This window comes from Mesoplodon bidens (assembly GCF_964165515.1).
Source record: "Mesoplodon bidens genome assembly, chromosome: 15".
Lineage (NCBI taxonomy): Eukaryota > Metazoa > Chordata > Mammalia > Artiodactyla > Ziphiidae > Mesoplodon > Mesoplodon bidens.
In genome coordinates, this window is record NC_138171.1 from 1,119,589 (window position 1) to 1,133,828 (window position 14,240).

A 14,240-nucleotide genomic window follows, 5' to 3' on the forward strand; every position below is an offset into this window, starting at 1 on the left:
GGGCTGGTCCCAGGCCCCAGGGCAGCGCAGAGGCCCCTCGGGAGGTTCTGAGGGTGGCCCCTGAGTGTGGTGGCGTGAGTGGGTTCATGGTTCATGGGGGCCTCGCTCTCCTCCTGGGAAGATGGTGGAAACTGTCCACGGGAGAAAATGAGTGGCCGCCTGGCCCTGGGCCTGACCTCACCCTGACCAGAGACCGCCCTTTTCTCCTGCCTGCTGCCTGGAGGGTGTTAGAACCAACAAACGTGGGGTGTCAGACCCGTCTCCATGGTTACCAAGAGACGGGGGCAGCGAGGCCCAAAGACCCTCACGGGGCTGTGGCTGTGCGGCCGTGGTTGCACCCTGTCTGCGGCCTCGGGCCAGGGCTTGACCGGCACCCATAGCATCCTTCCGGAAGTGTGGACGTTCCATTCCCGGCCGTGTCCTTGGTGGGGGGTGGAGCCTGTGCCGCCCTGGGTGGAGGGGAGGTGGGCAGACCCTGGCCCTCGTGCTGCTCTCCGTGCTCCCCCCCGAGACCTGTTTCTCCAGGCAGCTTCCTGGGGTTCGGCCGAGGGGCCCGGGGGCCAGCTGCAGACCTCACCGTCCTGACCCGGGGCGGTTACAGGGGTGGAGGGCGGGCACGGTAACTGCTGGAGTGGCCGGGGGCCCTCAGGAGGTGCCCAGGGAAAAGCCGTCATCGCCCAGGGCGTTTGAAGAGGGAGCCCTGGTTGACAGTGTGGCGAGCTCTCAGGCAGCTTTTGGTGGTAGCTGAAGGTGATTTCAGAGTCCACTGACCACTCCCCGGCCAGGCTGAGTGCTGAGCGGGCCCCGGGGAGCCTGTGGTGGAGCTGACCTGTCCCCGCTCGCCCTAGCGACCCTCCCGCCCCGGCCCGTGCTCCATCCCACGGCCAGGGCACTCTGTCCACCCGCCAGGAGCCAGCGGGAGCGAGTGTTCTTTGCAGAGTGACCTCTCTTGCTGTCTTTCTGTGTGTCTGTCCGTCTGTCGGTTCTCGCGGGAGCAGTCAGAAGGTCAGTTTGAAAGACCGTGTCTTCTCCAGCCCCCGCGGCGTGGCTGCCAAGGGCAAGGGGTCCCCTCAGGCCCAGACCGTCCGGCGGTCGCCCAGCGCCGACCAGAGCCTGGAGGACAGTCCGAGCAAGGTGCCCAAGAGCTGGAGCTTCGGGGAGCGCGGCCGCGCACGGCAGGCCTTCCGGGCCAGGGGCGCCGCCTCCCGGCAGAACTCGGAAGGTGGGTCGGGCAGCCTCCGGGTTGGGGTTTGCTCTCCCGGAGCTCCATGCGACACGGCCACACGTGCTTGTCCCCCCGCACCGGGTTCTGCTCCCCGAGCTCCGTGTTTTCCAGGCTCAGCCATGGAGCTGGTGCCGACGCATCACTGCTTTTACGGCGGATGTTCCCCGAGTTCTCTGTGTGGACGTATCCCACTTTGTCCTTCTATCTGTGCACAGGGATGCCCTCTTACACCCTCGTGGTGGCCGCTCCCTGAGGAGCACAGTGGAGGGAAGCAGGCTGGAAAAGCAGGACGGGGGGCGGGCTGGAGTGTGGGTGTGCCTGCGGAGGCCCCCTCGGACACGCGTGCGCTGTGGGGCCGGAGCACTAGGCCCCCTCCATCCCGGGGGTGGCCCGGCCCCTCACGGGCTGTGTCCTTCCACCCAGAAGCAAGTCTCCCAGGGGAGGACATTGTAGACGACAACAAGAGCTGCAACTGCGAGTTCGTGACGGAGGATCTGACCCCGGGCCTCAAAGTCAGCATCCGGGCCGTGTGGTGAGGACCCGGCGGGCCCCCTCGCAGAGTCGTCCACGGACGCGGGGCCTTGAGGGGCTGGTGGGAGGGCCTTGCCTTGCGGCCGACGCCCCTTCAGTCCGGCCCCCGCGGCTCACAAGGCACCTGCTGTCCCAGCCGTTGCCTACGTCCCAGGTGCTGGGTGCCCAAGGCTGTTAGTGGACGGCTGGGAGGTGCCACTGCACAGGGGTTCCCGGGTGGACAAGGGTCCTCTGCGCAGCGGGACCCAAGGGTGGCTGGGGTACGAGACAGGTGGGTGGCCCAGATGACAGGGCCAAGTCATCCAGCAGACATTCTCAGAGATGCTGGGCGGGCCAAGGCAGGTGGATGTTGGGGGGCTGCCTTCGGTGGTCTCTGCCCAGGGCTCACAGCCTCCCGACCACCCCCTCCAGTGTCATGCGATTCCTGGTGTCCAAGCGCAAGTTCAAGGAGAGCCTACGGCCCTACGATGTGATGGACGTGATTGAGCAGTACTCGGCTGGCCACCTGGACATGCTGTCCCGCATCAAAAACCTGCAGTCCAGGCAAGAGCACCTCCCCTGCCTGCCTGGCCCCGGGGGCGTGGAGCTGGGTCCTCTGGGCCAAAACTGGGTGGGGGTTGGGGACAGGGGCGCGGCGCAGCTGCACACTCCTGCCAGAGGTGGGGCGGCGATGTGCCGTGGGCGCAGCGGCCGGCCCTGCTAGTTGCCACATGTGGGCCCTTCCTCGCCGGCCCCACGTGGGCTTTCTGCCATATCCTTGTGTGGTCTGTTTTTAACCTTTCTGTTGTCTCTCTCCTGCCCGTGCTGCGATGGGCAAGCGTGTATGTGTTGTGCACACACACGGGCGTGCATATGCACATGCGTGAATGCACACGTGCGCTTGCATGTGTTCAGGCCTCAGGTGCATGTGTGTGTACACATGTGTGTGCAGTTGCATGCATGTGCATGTGTGCACACGGGTGCAACACATGTTTTGGCAAATGTGTGGGTGCACGCGTGTGTGCTGTGCCATGTGTGTCATGTGTCCACGCACGTATGTTGCCCATGTGTACCCGTGTGTGTTGGGGAGAGAAGTTAGTTCTCTTGAGAGGTGAAGGTGCAGGTTTCTGTGGGCCCATCAGGCAGCAGTTAGGCCACGTGGCACCTCTTCCAGAACAGAGGGCTGGTCCTCCCTCCCCACTGCACAGAGGGATTCCCATGGCCGGAGCTGGCGGTGGGGCTGGACACGTGCCTGGTGGGCCGTGGCTGGGCACACGCTGGCACTGCCATCTCTGGCCCCATGTGAGCACTGGCTTGCTCACCCCAGGAGTCAGCTGTACGTACGTGTATACAGACACAGCAAGGACCCAGGACATGCACACACACAGACCCATGTCCACTCCCACATGCCCACGTGTGCCAGCACACATGTGTACACACATAACCATGCTCTAAGCCTTGTGCTCACATGTGTGTCCTATAGGACTGACACACGCACACCAAGTACGTGTGTGCTCATAGGCACGCACCGTCCATACACAGACGAGCGGGGGCACACACGTGTGTCTGGTGCCTGGGAGGAGGCCTGTGGCTGTCATGGGTCTCTCCTGGAATGGATCCCACCTTCCTGCTGGTCAGGTCCCTCCTGGCCAGGGCCCCTCCAATGAGGCGGCTGCCAGTTCTCTGGCCCTGAAGCCTAGGCCCTGGCCGTGGGGGGTCTGAATGGTTGGGGCAGTCCTGGGGGTCAGCCCAGATCCCAGCCCCGTGGCAGGTGGCGTCTCCCCATCCTGCTCAAGATCCCAGGGGAGGGGCCCCTCTGGGCCTCCAGCTGCTCCCATTGGGTGAGGCCAGGGGACAACCCCTTCCTGTCCCCAGGCTCAGGCCGGGAGGCCAACTGCTCAGCGTCCTCCTTGAGCATTGAGTAGCCCTGTGTGTTTGTGCAAACGTGCGTGCAGTTGTGCACTTGTAAATCATGTGAGAGTGTACACGTGTATACATGAGTGTGCAAATGTGTGCCGTGCGTGCAAACTTGCGGTGTGTACATGTGTGCGAGCGTGCATGTGTCCACGTGTGTGTGCAGGTGTGAGCACACGTGTGTATGTGAGAGGCCACCCTGGGTCTCGACGGCTGACCCGCCTCCACTCACGGCAGCGGTTTTTGTTCACGAGGCTCTTCTGTCCTAGGCCGTCCCCTCTCTTTCCCTTTCTGTCTGGAAAACAGACGAGACAAACCGACCCCCACAGGAGCCAGATGTCTGTCGCTTGCTGGCAGGGCCTTGGTGTCTTTCCCGGGGCCCTTTGGTACTTTGCTGCCAGCTGCCACGTGTCCTTGGACGTGTACCCTTGCCCGGGCAGATGGGGCTCTGCGAGCTCGTGGCCTCGCCCAGTGCTCGCTTGACCACATCTGGGGTCACGGGAACGCAGTGTCCCTGCGTCCCGTTTGTAAGAAAGGTCACGGCTGCTCTCAGCGGGTCATTCATTTTGTCTCTGCAAGTTTCCGGCTGCCTCCCCTTTCATGTTGCTTCACGATGCATTTTCCTGGTGTCTCTTTTCTTGTTTACTCGCCAGGATAGATATGATTGTGGGCCCCCCACCCCCTTCAACTCCCCGGCACAAGAAGTACCCCACCAAAGGACCCACGGCCCCTCCGAGAGAGTCGCCCCAGTACTCACCTAGGTCAGGATGCCGAGCCTCCCGCCTGTCTCTGTGGAATGGCCAGCCCCCTTCGCCCCAGCCACATGACGGCAGCACCCGCTCTGCTCGATGGGACCGAGGGGCTGTTTCTCTGTCCCTGACAAAATGATGTCCTCTGCAGGCCCTGGCAGGCTGGGTTGGGGTGCCCTTGAACTGCTCCTCTTGGCGGGGTCCTGGGGAGGCTGTCCGGGGGGCTCCTTTCCACCGACACCTGTGTGGTGTCTGCTGGGGGTGGGGGCTCCCTGGGCAGAAGAGGGCGGCAGTCCCCCAGGGATCAGGTGCGTTTAGACGTGGAGCCCTGCCCCAGCACCGCCTCAGACCCCTGCCACCACCTGCCGGTGGGTCGACCTGGGCTGCTGTGTGGACTGAGCAGGTCCTGGCGGGAGCCCAGCTCCCGGGGAGTCCCCAGAGCTTTGGGGGCTCTATTCCAGTTTTCACCGTGGTCAGGGTTATTGAAGAAGACAGTTCCAGCCAGTGGGCAGGGTGAGGGGTGGGCAGTGAGGTGGTGAGTCAGCAAAAGCAGGCTCGGTGGTGGTGAATTCAGACTTCGGAGCCTTCCTGCTCCCCTGGACTACGGAGATGATGGCTGTGACCCGCCCCCCGGCAGGTCTGGGAGAGCAGAGCCCAGGGCAAGGATGTGGGGTGAGGGCAGACACGCCCGGCCAAGCTGGCAGAGGGGCCCAGGGGCATCCCGGAGGCCGGCAGGGGTGCTGGCAGCTGGGCCATTGGGGCGACTGGGGGTGCCTGACCCTGTGTGTCCAGGTTTCTGTGCATGAGGCCGAGGGTCAGTGTGTGCTGGGCATCTCAGCCTGGCGGCTCTCCCATGAGAAAGGAATCTCCGGGGGAGCAGGCCTGAGCCCGGGCAGCCCAGACAGTGTTCACCGCGTCCCCCGCTCTGCCCGGGACCTCCAGCCCCAAGGAAGCTGGACCCTGAGACAGAAGCCCACACCCCTGGGCATTGCTGCAGGGCACAGGGGCTGGGCATCCAGAGCCATGGGCTGGGAAGGCCCTGCCAGCCCTTGGAGCCCCGCGGGCCTCCTGGACCACTGCAGCCAGATGCCCACAGAGAAGGAGCCAGAAGGACAGGGGTTAAGCCCGACTCCTCGGCCTGAGGCCCAGGGGAGGGGGTGGCACAGGCTCCACGGAAGACCCACCGGGGGCAGCTCCAGGCTGACCCTGGGCCAAGGCTCCCAGGGGAGCAGCCGGGAGGGTGGCCCGTCATGTGGCAGGGGTGAAGGCCCTGAGTACCCGTGCCTGGACTGTGTGGACGCCTGGAGCCAGAGAGCCCTCCTCCCGCTCTGTCCCCACTGGCGTCTGCTGGGAGCCCGAGGGCCCCACGGCAGCTCTGCCACCGCATGACCAAGCATGACGCCCCGTGGAGCATGAGAGGCTGCCCCGCGGCTGACGCAAGCCTGATCCCCTCCTGCTTCCTGTGACAGCAAGGACGGACCACCCTGAGCCCCGATAGGCAGTTAGGGCGGCACTGTGGGTGAGGACTGCCGCCGAGCAGGCTGGCAGCTCCCGTGACGCTGCTTGCGGGGTTAGGAGCTGGCGCCCCTCCCCACTCGGGAGCTTGGGTGGTGCACTTCGTGCATGAGGCTCCAGAGAAGCGGTGGGGCTGTGTGGCCTGTGCCTGGGTGGCTGTCCTGCCCAGCTGCACCCTGGCCCTGGTGCATTTGCCCAGCGTCCACGTGGCTGCACTTCTGGGGCTCAGTGTCGGGCGCCCACCCTGACACTCCCAAGGTCCCTTCCGAGCCCCTCAGTGGCCCTTCCCGTTCAGCACAGGGGACAGGGGACGCCGCATGGGTCAAGCAGAAGCCCCCCTCCCTGAAGGAGGCCTCCTTCCCCTCTCGGCATTCGTGACTGATGGCCTCATTTGAGGTCACCTCAGCTGCGTCTGCGTCTCCCTCGTGCGTGCGCACACACAGGCCCACACACTCTCACACAAGTGCATGCACAGCAAGCACACATGTGCACGCACGAGCACACACGGACCCCCTCTCTGGTTGCCAGTGGCTCTGTCTGTCCCCTCCTCTGGTTGTGCGTTGGTGGTTTCCTGTGTTGGTCTGTGTCCCCTCCCCCATCCGGCGCATGGCGCGAAGTCCTCACGCCCCCACCCCCACCCCCGCTTCTGTGGTTCCTGCTGCAGACGTTTATCTCCATCCCCTCCAGACCCCGGGTGGGCAGGGGCCTCGGTGGCACCTTCTCCGGGAGCAGGGCTCGGGGGTGGGGGTGGGGGAGCTGAGGGGTGCTTGGCCCCAACTCCCTTCTCTTTACCCCTTGCTAATGTGCCAGCCCCACTGGAATGGAGTGGTCGGGGGACAGGCCCCGAGGGCAGCGGAGAGCAGGACAAGGACCAGGCGCCCGGGGTCCATGTGTCCTGGTTCCTCGCTGTCCCCCGGTCGGCTCTGGACCCAGCCCGGAGCCTGGATCTGGCGGCTGCGGCCTGGCCAGGAGGAGAGGGCCACGGGCTCCGCCGCTCCCACCTGAACTCACGCTGGGGACGGGGTCTCTTCCCGGCAGAGTGGACCAAATTGTGGGGCGTGGCCCGGCGATAGCAGACAAAGACCGAGGCAAGGGCCCGGCTGAGGCAGAGGTGCCCGAGGACCCCAGCATGATGGGACGGCTGGGGAAGGTGGAGAAGCAGGTGGGAGAGTCTGGGGGTCCTGGGGTGTCGGCACGGGCACTGCGGGAGAGAGCTGAAGCTCTGGGGGGAGGGAGGGCTGCTGTGTTTGGACCCTGGGCCCCCAGGAGCACCCCCCGGGCCTGGGGCACTTCCCTGATGGGAGCTGAGGAGAGGAATGGCCAGTTCTTTCCCTCTGTAGGGTTTGCTCTAAGGGGTGAACCCGCAGCGGACACAGGGCGGCCCAGACAAGCAGGAGGGTCCATGTCTGAAGTCCTGAGGCCTCACACACTGACGGGTGGGGTCAGAGGCTGAGCTGCTGTGGGGGGTCTGCCCTCCATTGCCTCTGCACCTCTGTGGGAAACATCCTGGGTCGCCCCCCCATTCTGGGGAACAGCCCAGTTCCCCCCAACCCGGGGAGCAGCCTGGGCCCCCCACTCCGGGGAGCAGCCCAGCATGGCCTAGCAGCCCCTCCTGCAGGTCCTGTCCATGGAGAAGAAGCTGGATTTCCTGGTGAACATCTACACACAGCGCATGGGCGTCCCCCCGACGGAGACAGAGGCCTACTTCGGGGCCAAGGAGCCAGAGCCGGCGCCGCCGTACCACAGCCCCGAGGACAGCCGGGACCACGGCAGCAGGAATGGCTGCATCATCAAGCTCGTCCGCTCCACCAGCTCCACGGGCCAGAAGAACTTCTCGGCACCCCCAGCCGCGCCCCCCGCCCAGTGCCCGCCCTCCACCTCGTGGCAGCAGCAGTACCACCCGCGCCAGGGCCACGGCGCCTCACCCGTGGGGGACCACGGCTCGCTGGTGCGCATCCCGCCGCCCCCCGCCCACGAGCGGTCCCTGTCCGCCTACAGCGGGGGCCACCGGGCCAGCACGGAGTTCCTGAGGTCGGAGGACGGCCCGGCCTGCAGGCCCCACGAGGGCGCCCTGCGGGACAGCGACACGTCCATCTCCATCCCGTCCGTGGACCACGAGGAGCTGGAGCGCTCCTTCAGCGGCTTCAGCATCTCCCAGTCCAAGGAGAACCTGGACGCCCTCAACAGCTGCTACGCCGCCGCCGCGCCGTGCGCCAAAGTCAGGCCCTACATTGCGGAGGGCGAGTCGGACACGGACTCGGACCTCTGCACCCCGTGCGGGCCTCCGCCGCGCTCTGCCACGGGCGAGGGCCCCTTTGGCGATGTGGGCTGGGCCGGGCCCCGGAAGTGAGGCCGCCCGCCGGCCTGCCCCTGACTCCTGGCCTCCCGGTCTCGAGGCGGACCCTCCGGGGCCCTTTGCTTAGAGTAGCGCAGTGCAGGTGCCCGTGTGGGGTGCTGGGCAGGCGTGGCCCTTGGTCTCTCGCACTGGAGGTCGGCAGAAATTCTTTTCCAGCGAGGGGCAGCCAGGCTGGCCGTGCCCACTCTGCAGACTCTGCAGACTGTTGGCCTGGGCGTGACAGAGGCCGGGGTCAAGGCTGAGGACGGGCCCCTGGCGGCTGGGGTGAGGCGTGGGCTGGGAGCAGGGCCGGGTGAGGGTGGCAGCAAGGCGCAGGCCTGTCTTGTGAGGATCAGCGGCCTTGAGGCCTGGGTGGGCGGTGGCTGGCCCCTCGGGTGTGGCTTGTCTCCGCCCCCCGTTCCTGTCCTGCCCCATCTGTCTTGGGTGCCCACCCAGAGCTGCTGGTCAGTCGCCCTCCTTCCCGTGGTTTCTGAGTGTCCGGTGATGGGAGCCGGCCCCAAGTCCAGTACCCTGGCCTGGAGGGGGCAGGGTGGCGAGCCTTGGGACCACCCCAGAGCAGAGCGACCCTCAGACCTCCCGAACTTGGCTCTTGTGGGGAGGGGCCCGCTCCACAGGCTCCTGGAAGGGGGCTCTTGGGGGCTCCCTTCCAGATGTGGAAGATGGCGGGTCCCCCGTGTCGTCTCCCCTCTGCCCTGGCCGGGTGCTGGTCACTAGGCTGTGGCCAGCACTGCAATATGGACCCGCCTGCGGGGAGAGGTGCTGGGCAGCTGGGGCACTGCCCCAGGCTGGGCTTGTGCTCTGGGGTCCTGGGCCGGGCTGGTCGTGGTCAGCAGATGTGCACGCTGTCCTCCCCTGGGGACCCTGCCTCGCCTGTCTCCCATCAGCCCCTGATGGGGCCCGGGCTGGACAGTGCCGCCGCCATCGGGGAAATCTTCAGTAGGGCAACCCCCGCCGTCCAGAGACGAAGGCAGCTCTGTCTTATAGGTGTCTCTCCTGTCCCCGCGGAGCTGACCGTCCCCCACCTGCTCTCCTCCACTGACCGGCCCCTTGGCTGTGACCTCTTGGTGTCTCGGAGTCAGAGACGCCCATCCCCACCTTGTATCCTGGGAAGCAGTGGCCCCCATCATTCCTGTCCTGGGCGCCTGGGTCTGTGGGGCAGCAGCTTTGAGCTGGGGTTCCAACCCCAGGAGGCTGAGTGGACCCCGTCCTGGGCCCCCAGCTGTCAGTGCGCGGGGGCCTCTGGCATTTGGGGTGACAGGACGGCAAGCCTGGGCCCCCACCGCCCTCTGAGGCAGTGACCTGTGCTCCAGGGCTGGGCCCACTAAGCCCACCACATAGCGGCGTCCCCCGGAACACAAGGTTCAGCGAGAGCCTCACCGTCTCCTCAGGACGCCTGTGTTTGTCCTGGTCAGTGAGGGAATCCGTGTCCCTTCCTCTGGGAAGGACTTTGAAAGCAGCATCACGTGCCCCTGGCTGTCAGGATCCTGACGCTCTGAGATCTCTGGGGAGCAGTGTCTGCAGTAGCCTCTGCGCATGGCGCCCGCCCTCGCCAGGACACCCCGGGTCCCACCCGTGTGCACCTCTCTGCTGGGGCTGCTGGCTAGGCGGCTGGAGGGTGGGCTGGGCCCAGTGCAGGAGGATCCAGGCTCGGAGTTGGAAACCGTGGTCTGTGCTCAGGGCCGCAGCACGAGGATACACCTCTCTTCCAGCCTCCCGGGAGGGGTTGGGCGTGGAACCTTCCATGTGGCCCCACTGGCCCCCTCCGCCCGGCGTGTCTGCTCCGTGCCCCCCTCTTGTTCTCGAAGGCAGTGTTTCTCCACCTCAGACCCTCAGTGGTGAGAAAAGCCCCTCCCAGTGTGGACACATGGGTACTTGGTGCGACTGGCATGAAGGGGCCCCGGCAAGCGGCCGCTCCTCTGTGTGAGGGGGAGGCCCCCTTCGCCCTCCTGCTGCGGGAGAGGGAGGCCCCAGCTGCAGGCCCCTGGGCCAAGCATGTCCACATCCTGCCCAGCCCCAGCCCCTGCTCTCTGGGCCTGCGAGAGTCAGATTCAGGCGGCCAGCAGCAGGGACCCTCCCCTGTCCGATCTTGGTGGCTGTGGGTGCCCTACTAGGAGGGGCCCTTGGCCACAGGAGAGTTTCGTGTCCTGTCCCACACGCTCCCTGTGCCGTGGGCCCCGGGTGACGGGAGGTGCCGGCCCAGACATACTTCTTGTCCCCAGAGCTGCTGAGCCAGACGCAGGCACCAAGGCCACTGCTGGGAGGGTCTCCGAGGTTGCGGCAGGAGGGGTTGAGGCTGTCGACGTGCTGCACTTCGCAAGGGGCTGTGACGTCTCTGTGAAATCCCGGCCCCTTGGAAGACAGGAGACCCATGTCTCCACTTGAGGGACGGTTTGGGGGTGCAGTTTTGGGAGATGATGGAGGTAGAGGCTCCTTCTCAGGGGCCCCCAGACCCCGGCCCAAGCAGCGCGTGATCCTCCCGGCGTCCATCCACTGCGCCGGGGCCCCCACCTTCAGGAGGTGTAGAAGGAAAGAGGCTGGGCGCTCTGGGAAGTCAACGTGCTTCTTGGGCGCGCGTGTGTGACTGTGCCGGGACCCGCCCTGCTCCTCAGCAGGTGTGGCGAACGTTCCCCAGGACAAGCATTTTAGTTACTAGAGCACGCACCGCCCCCCAGCCCCTGACACACGCCTGTGCTCACACTCACGCCCGTGAACATGCAGCACACATGCACTCACGCATGCACACATACCACCACACGGAGTCATGCACACGCATTCTCACCCCCCCGCCACACGTGCACATACCCCCACGCACGCACACTCATACACACCCACGTGCACAGACACCTCGTCTGGCTCTGTGGCTCTGCCTGCTTTAAGCCAGAGGAATTAACGACTCTGGAGTTGCAGACGGTCCTGGGACGTGGACCCCTGGGTTGGGGTTCCAGCTGTCCCAGTCCTCTGGGCAGCACCGGAGATGGTCCACTCGAGCCCATCCAGGTCCCACCTGCCCCCTCCTCCTCCTCAGCTGCCCTGGAGGCCGTCTGGGATGTCGGGTCAGCCAGAGGCCAAGAGGTCCTGGCATCCGTGGGCGTCCCGCTGTGACGCGGGGGCTCTGGCGCCTCCTCTGCCCTCCTTACCCATGTGGCCCGGCCCCGGCCCCCTCTCCCTTCTCTGGCCAACATCCTCTTCTGTCCGCGTGACAGCGTGAGCTGTGGCTGTCCTGGAGGATGGAGGGACCTCAGCCAGGTGGCAGGGGGCTCCCTTCCAGACCTGCCTGCCTGGCCCTTCCCCATGGGAGACCGCAGCGGTCCCACCCTCCTTTGGGGGTACTTGCCTGCGAGTCCACTTCACGAGGGACCCCCCCTGGTGGGCCTGTAATCACCACGTGCAGCCCGGAGCAGAGGCACCGGCCAGGCGGCAGCTCACAGCTTTCACACGTTGGTTGGTTTTAACTTCTCCATTCCCTGGGCTTGTTCCCCGGTGGCCACTGATCTGAGACGTAAACCTGGGAGAGAGGGGGAAGCGCCCTGTTTTCTTCTGCTCCCTGCCCCGTGAGGCAGAAGCTGGACGAGACCGGGGAGGGAGGAGGTGGCACTGCCCCGTCCAGCTCTCCCCGCCCCGTCCATGCTGTTTGTGGACGGAACGGGGCCCTGGCACGTCTGGATGCTTCCGAAGGCCTGAAGGGCGGAGGCTGCGGGGAGGCCTCTGTAGGAGCCTCGTTTGTACTATTTCACACTCGCCCCAAATGAGAAGAAGGCGCTGAGCGCTCGTGGAGGCATCTGGCCCGGATTTCCTGCTGCAAAGTCAAGATCAGTTCCACCCCCCACGTCAGACCCTTGAATAAACAAGGTGTGAAGAGGGCTGCGTTGGCAGTGAGGACCCACCTGGAGGGTTTGGTGACCTTTTGCACCCAGGGAGTTCTGCGCAGCAGAAGGGGCTCCGTGACCCCGTAACCCCCAGTGCACACTGGTTCCCAATCAAACACTCCCTTCCCTGGCCGGCGCTGTCCTGCATGGTCCTCAGCTGCCCTCAGCAGTGGTGTGGACAGCCCTGCTCTCTGAGACCCCTGAGCAGACCTCCAGGCCGCCTGCTTGGATATACGGATGTTCGGTGTGGGGCAGGGGGGCTGGGCTGCCTGCTTGTGGTGCCCAGGGGAGCCTGCGTGGCTGTCCCAGGACAGCTGCCTCCTGCGTTCCTGCCCCCAGGGGCAGGCTCCACTAGGGCCGCTCGCCACCAAGTGCCAAGTGGGAGAGAGAACTAGGGAGGGCTTCCTGGAGGAGGTGGTGTGCTGGGATCAGGGGCTCATGCCTGCCTTCTCTCCAAGGGATCTGGGAGAGCTGCTACCCAGGCCCGGACACTGTAGCCCCTGGAACCTGCCCCCCCTGAGTGGCTGGATTCTGCCGTCTTGTGAGGGGTGGGGGCTGGCGGCAGACACCAGAGGAGGGGATGCTGGAGGGAGGGGAGCTTATGAAGCCGGCAGAGAGCATGAGAAAGAGATGCTCCGTGGGGGGAGAGACCCCTCTGGGTCGGAGGAGGAGTTGGGCGGTCTCTTGTCTTGGACACTTGAATGGGTGCCCCTGCCCGACAGAGGTGTGGCTGGAAGGCCCTGTCCAGAGACACCCTCGGGATGGGCAGATCAGGTGCCAGGAGAGGAGGGGACCCTCCTGGGGGGTGGTCCTCGGTCCTGGGGTTTCCAGGTGGGCAAGTGGACATTGCCAAATGCCGCACGTGCAGCTCTGACTGGGTTTCGTAAAGTTGTTGCCTTAATGCACGTTGATGAAAATTCACCAAGGTCACCCCCTGCCCCCTTGGCATCCTCCAGGCCCCAACACAGAACCCCGCTGCCTATGTCCATTCAGGATCTGCAGGACCATGTCCACAGCAAGCGCAGAGTGGGCGGCGGGCCTCACGGCATCACTCCTGCAGGGGCCCAGCCCGCCCGCCCGCCCGGGGGTCCCTGTGCCCCCATCCCGTGCCGTCCTCACAGCCATCGCCCTCCAGCCCCAAGGCGGTTGCAGCCCCCCACCTGCGCTGTTGCTTTGGCTGTCTTTGCACTTTTGTTCATGTTCATGCTCCAAAGAATATGTCATGATGCCTTCAGTACCGACGAGCACCGTCTCACTCGAGTCCCTGCAGCACAGCCGGGCCTCTTCTCCTGGATGTGTCACACACACACCCCGTGACAGGTGACGTGTGCGCCGTCCGTTTTCTAGGACAGACGCCCAGGGAAAGAACTCTAGTTTTCTATGGACCAGCCGAGATTCTCACTCCACTCACTGTCAGGTTGACACTTGTGCCGCCAGAGGGCCCAGCGCGGGTCTGCCCGGGGACTGCAGGTGTGGAATCTGGTGGCAGGGACACATGTGGAAAGTTGTGGAAAGCTCTACCGCCACGGGGATGAGTTCGGATGCCCAGTGGACCTGTGCACTTAGTAAAACACAGTGATTCAACCTGGACAGTGTGTGGTCTCTTTCCTTGCGTCTTGGGACTGCTGGCCTGTGGCAGGGCTCACGCAGGGTTCTGCCCTCCAGGGTGAGGGCGCTGGGCACTGCTGAGGTCCTGTCGCTGCCTTAATGAAGGACCATAAGCCAGTGGCTTACACAACAGAAACCCACGCTCACGAACCTGGGCCTGGGGCCTGAGTCCGTCGAGCTCCCCACCTGGCCCTTCTCTCCACCATTGGGATGGCAGGGGCCCTGGGACTGGACCTTCCAGGTTGGGGCCCTCAGGAAATGGTGGGTGGGTGCCCGTGTGCGGGGCCCTGTTCTCGGGCGTGGGCTCTGCGCACGTGGGTCTGCACGGTGGGTGGAGACCCAGAACTCGCTGCTGGTGCCCGGCCTGGACTCCGATGTCCTCAGAGCCCCTCCTGCTGGGCGTGCCACCTGCTTGGTCATGCGGGCATACCTTCTCTCCAGCGGGGGGAGGGGCTGGAGGGTGGTGGACGAGGCCATCCCATCTCCCACCTGGAGGG

General features: G+C 65.4%; 1 protein-coding gene across 9 annotated transcripts in view; it reads left to right on the plus strand.

Annotated features, from left to right (window-relative positions):
- KCNQ2 (potassium voltage-gated channel subfamily Q member 2) overlaps nt 1-8,263 on the plus strand; it is a gene marked incomplete at both ends in the record, with an annotated part of 47,634 nt that extends 39,371 nt beyond the window's left edge. For 2 of the 9 annotated variants that reach the window (XM_081257149.1, XM_081257151.1), the window contains 5 exons: nt 1,003-1,222; nt 1,649-1,757; nt 2,168-2,299; nt 6,952-7,075; nt 7,532-8,263. In XM_081257149.1, the coding sequence (XP_081113275.1) occupies nt 1,003-1,222; nt 1,649-1,757; nt 2,168-2,299; nt 6,952-7,075; nt 7,532-8,263 (1,317 nt within the window). Of the gene's footprint in view, nt 1-998; nt 1,223-1,627; nt 1,758-2,167; nt 2,300-4,302; nt 4,411-6,951; nt 7,076-7,519 lie in introns of all 9 variants that reach the window. The other 7 variants (XM_081257145.1, XM_081257144.1, XM_081257146.1 and 4 more) reach the window with 7 other exon arrangements.
- Nucleotides 8,264-14,240: the final 5,977 nt, after the last annotated feature.